At 45.0% G+C, this 5212-nt stretch overlaps 1 protein-coding gene across 1 annotated transcript in view; it reads left to right on the top strand.

The window, feature by feature from the left end:
* Positions 1–252: 252 nt before the first annotated feature.
* Positions 253–5212, top strand: part of LOC143290490 (polycystin-1-like protein 2) — a 96125-nt gene continuing 91165 nt past the window's right edge. Inside the window, exons 1-4 of the mRNA XM_076599991.1 lie at positions 253–385; positions 1268–1384; positions 3518–3547; positions 5006–5062. Of these exons, the coding sequence (XP_076456106.1) occupies positions 253–385; positions 1268–1384; positions 3518–3547; positions 5006–5062 (337 nt within the window). The remainder of the gene's footprint in view (positions 386–1267; positions 1385–3517; positions 3548–5005; positions 5063–5212) is intronic.

Raw genomic sequence — 5212 nt, 5'->3', positions numbered from 1 at the left:
TCCCAGAGGTGCAATATTGTTTTAAACAAGATGGCTGGAAAGAACTGAATTTTTCCTATTTTTATGCCTAATTTGGTGTCAACTGACAAAGTATTTGCAGAGAAAATGTCAATGTTAAAGTTTACCACGGACACACAGACACACGGACACACACACACACACACACACACCACACACACACACACACACACAGAGACAACCGAACACCGGGTTAAAACATACTCACTTTGTTTACACAAGTGAGTCAATAAAATGACAGCTGTCCCCGAGGACCCCTGCCTGTTTGACCCCTGCCCCTCGCACTCCACGTGCCGGTCTGACCACAGTGGCTACTTCAACTGCACCTGTCACGTGGGCTACACCAGTCAGGACCAACGGTGTCTGGGTGAGTTTTGGGTTGTTGTTGTGTTGTGTTGTGTTGTGAATGTGTTGTAATGTATCGTATTTTGAATTGTATTGTGTTGTGTTGCGTTGTGTTGTGTTGTGTTGTGTTGTGTTGTGTTGCTGTTATTTTCTGGCTTCTGTCTATTGGAGTGGAGTGATGGCCTAGAGGTAACGCATTCGCGTAGGAAGCGAGAGAATTGTGTTGTGTTGTGAATGTGTTGTATCGTATTTTGAATTGTATTGTGTTGCGTTGTGTTGGGTTGTGTTGCTGTTATTTTCTGGCTTCTGTCCAGTGGAGTGGAGTGATGGCCTAGAGGTAACGAATCCGCGTAGGAAGCGAGAGAATCTGAGCGCGCTGGTTCGAATCACGGCTCAGCCGCCGATATTTTCTAACCCCTCTACTAGACCTTGAGTGGTGGTCTGGACGCTAGTCATTCGGATGAGACGATAAACCGAGGTCCCGTGTGCAGCATGCACATAGCGCACGTTAAAGAACCCACAGCAACAAAAGGGTTGTTCCTGGCAAAATTCTGTAGAAAAATCCACTTCGATAGGAAAAACAATTAAAACTGCACTCTGGAAAAAAAAGAAAAAAGAAAAAAAGAAAAAAGGGTGGCGCTGTCGTGTAGCGACGCACTCTCCCTGGGGAGAGCAGCCCGAATTTCACACATAGAAATCTGTTGTGGTAAAAAGAAATACAAATACAAATATTGGTGTTCTCTCGTATTCTTGATTCGGTCCAGGGTATCTCTTGATTCTGGTGCTGCTTTCACGGGTAAAAAAAAACCCCAACAAACAAACAAACACACAAGAACAAATCCAGCACATTTCTTTTTCTGTTAAATCTTAAGTATTATTTTTTTCTCCCTTTCTTACATTTTAGACGTGGACGAATGCCTGTCAGACCCGTGTCCAGCCAATGCCCAATGCACCAACACAGCTGGAGGCTACTTCTGCTCCTGCTTGCCTGGTTTTTGGGACGTTGGCGATCTTTGCGAAGGTGAGAAAAGACAGTGCTGGTAAATAAAGAAACAGTGTGTTGCAATGGACGCGTGCTCATAACTGAAGCCTGACTGAAAGACACAGGAAACGAATGATGAGCGCCTAGAGGCAACTTTTCAGTCGGCACTTCCCAGGTAGGCAGCCTGTATTGCAAATGACTCATTGTTTGTAAAGCGCTTAGAGCTTGGTCTCTGATACTGTTTAAGTATCAATGAAGAAGGCATTTGACAGGGTCTGGCATGCAGCTTTGTGGGCTACCATGAATCTGTACAACATCAACGCCAACCTGATCAGACTGATACAGCACCTCTATGACAAAGCCACCAGCGCCGTCTACCTCAACAATAGCATCGGGGACTGGTTCAGAACCACAGTCGGAGTGAGACAAGGCTGTCTACTCTCCCCAACACTCTTCAACATCTTCTTAGAAAGAACAATGACTGACGCACTGGAAGAGCATGTAGGAACAGTCAGCATAGGCGGCAGAACAATCACAAACCTACGTTTTGCCGACGACATTGATGGACTGGCTGGAAAAGAAGAAGAACTGGCAAGCCTGGTCAAACATCTAGACAAAGCCTCCACATCGTATGGAATGCAAATCAGTGCGGAGAAAACCAAACTGATGACTAACAACACCAACGGCATCAGCATTGACATCAAAGTCAACGACGAAAAGCTTAAAACAGTCCACAGCTTCAAATATCTGGGAGCAATCGTGTCAGATGAAGGATCTAAACCAGAAGTACTCTCGAGAATTGCCCAAACAACAACGGCACTCAACAAGCTGAACACCATCTGGAACAACAAAAACATCGCTCTCAGCTCAAAAATCAGACTGATGCGTTCCCTGGTTATATCAATATTGCTCTACGCCTGCGAGACTTGGACCCTGACTGCAGACATCGAGAGAAGAATCCAAGCTGTCGAGATGAGATGCTTTCGTAGACTACTTGGCATCTCCTACAGAGACCACATCACTAACACGGAAGTGAAGAACAGAATCCAGCAAAGTATTGGACCCTACGAAGACCTTCTGTCCATAGTGAAAAAACGCAAACTTAGGTGGTATGGACACATCTCCCGATCATCTGGTCTTGCCAAAACGTTCCTGCAAGGCACCGTACAAGGAGGCAGAAGGAGAGGACGGCAGAAGAAGAGATGGGAAGACAACATCCGGGGGTGGACAGGCTTGACGCTCGGTGACGCCCTGAGGAAATCAGAAAACCGTGAAGAGTGGAGAGGGGTGGTGGCCAGGTCAGCAGCGGTGCCCCAACGGTCTGAACCCAGACTACGGGAGAGGTGAAGGTGAAGGTGAAGGTGATGATAATACTACTAAAGGCATAGTATGCTGGGAGGGAAGAGTTAGATAATTATGATACAATGTGTTGAGGGGAAGGAATGGGTTAGAGCTAGGTGCTGGCTAGGACACAGAGTGTTTGAAAGAAACGAACAGGCATGGATTGCTGTTCAGCTGACATTGCGTGAGAAATCAGCGGAACGCTTATTTGTGCATTCATGCGCGCGCATCTCTGTCTGTCTGTCTGTCTGTCTGTCTTTCCACCCCATCCACATCCACACACACACACGCGCGCGCGCGCACACACACGCGCACGCACGCACGCACAAACACACACACACAGGTATGCGTGTGCAAACGATTTTTAGATTAAAAAAAATACGATGGGGACATTTTCCAAACTGAGGAAGAAGAAAAAAGAAAGAGAGAGAGAGAGAGAGAGAGAGAGAGAGAGAGAGAGAGAGAGACCGAGACCGAGAGACAGAGAGACAGACAGTGCAAAAACAGACAGACAGACACAAAAACAGACAGACAGACAGACAGAGTCGATAAAGACAACACACACACACACACACACACAAACACACACACACACACACAAACACACACACACACACAGCACACACGGACAGACAGACAGAGTCGAAGAAGACAAGACAAGAGAAGAAAAGAGTGCACCTTTATGACAAGGTAACATGTTTTTTCCATACTGAAAAAAAAAAAAAAAAAAAAAAAAAAATGCAGATGTGGACGAGTGCCAGACTGACCTGTGCCCACCTCACTCCGACTGCATCAACCTCAACGGTTCCTACTCCTGCCTCTGCCACCCAGGGTTCCAATACAGCCAGGGACTGTGCCAGAGTAAGCACAGAAGCCAGCTACCTTTTGTCATTATATTCTTAGCATCCTCTAGCATATTGGAGGTGTGGACTATATAATAAGAGGCATATGTCATATTGCATCGAAGTCAGGTTAGATATGTGTTCAAGAATATTATTTCGGAACAGAGTTTATCGAGAGTTCCAGCTGTATATTTTCCATGGCCGCTTTAACAAAACAAAACAAAACAAACAAACACGCAAATATAAAAAGCGTAAATAAACGAAACCAGCAACGACTAAAACTAAAAGTTAACGATCATTTGAATGGTTGCAGTAAAACCATCATATATATATATATATATATATATATATATATATATATATATATATATATATATATATATATATATATATATATATATATATATATATATATATATGTGTGTGTGTGTGTGTGTGTGTGTGTGTGTGTGTGTGTCACAATCTCACGTTGACAAATCTGCCAAGACTATTTATATCAGTAAATTTATCTATGCATTTTCTCGTGCTAAATGAAACAAACACAAAAATCCCAATCCTGCTCACAGTTGAAACCAGTGAATGGTTGGTTTAGTACTACGACAAAGCGGCAGAACAACGTTCAGGATACCACAACACACCAGCCCGCACCACACCACACCACACCACATCACACACCACTCCACATCATGTAACTCCACACACCACACCACACCACACCACACCACACCACACACCACTCCACATCATGTAACTCCACACACCACACCACACCACACCACACCACATCATATAACTCCACACACCACACCACACCACACCACACCACACACCACTCCACATCATATAACTCCACACACCACACCACACCACACCACACCACACCACACACCACTCCACATCATATCACTCCACACACCACACCACACCACACAGCACTCCACATCATATAACTCCACACACCACACCACACCACACCACACCACACCACACCACATCATATAACTCCACACACCACACCACACCACACCACACACCACTTCACATCATATAACTCCACACACCACACCACACCACACCACACACCACTCCACATCATATAACTCCACACACCACACCACACCACACCGCACCGCACCACACCACACACCATTCCACATATAATTCCACACGCCACACCACACCACGCCACACCACACCACACCACACACCACTCCACATCATATAACTCCACACACCACACCACACCACACCGCACCGCACCGCACCACACCACACACCATTCCACATATAATTCCACACGCCACACGACACCACGCCACACCATACCTCTCTTTCCTTTCCCCACTAAAAACAAATTGTTATTATATTTCTTTCTTTATATTCACAACCCCCCCCCCCCCCGCCCCCCCATTCCAAGATGTGAACGAGTGTCAGGGCAGCCCTTGTCCAGTACGTGCAACTTGCGTGGACACCACAGGGAGCTACACCTGTATCTGCGAACAGGGCTTCATCCTCAGTAACAGCCTGTGTGAGGGTACGTTCATGTGTGCATGGATAATGATAATAATAATAAAATTATTATTATCATTATTATTAATGATAATAATAATAATAATAATAATAATATTAATGATAATAATAATAATAATAATGACATGATAATAATAAATAGCATTTAAAGAGC

The sequence above is a fragment of the Babylonia areolata genome, chromosome 1 (genome assembly GCF_041734735.1).
Source record: "Babylonia areolata isolate BAREFJ2019XMU chromosome 1, ASM4173473v1, whole genome shotgun sequence".
Lineage (NCBI taxonomy): Eukaryota > Metazoa > Mollusca > Gastropoda > Neogastropoda > Buccinidae > Babylonia > Babylonia areolata.
This window is presented reverse-complemented; position numbering and strand designations above follow the sequence as displayed.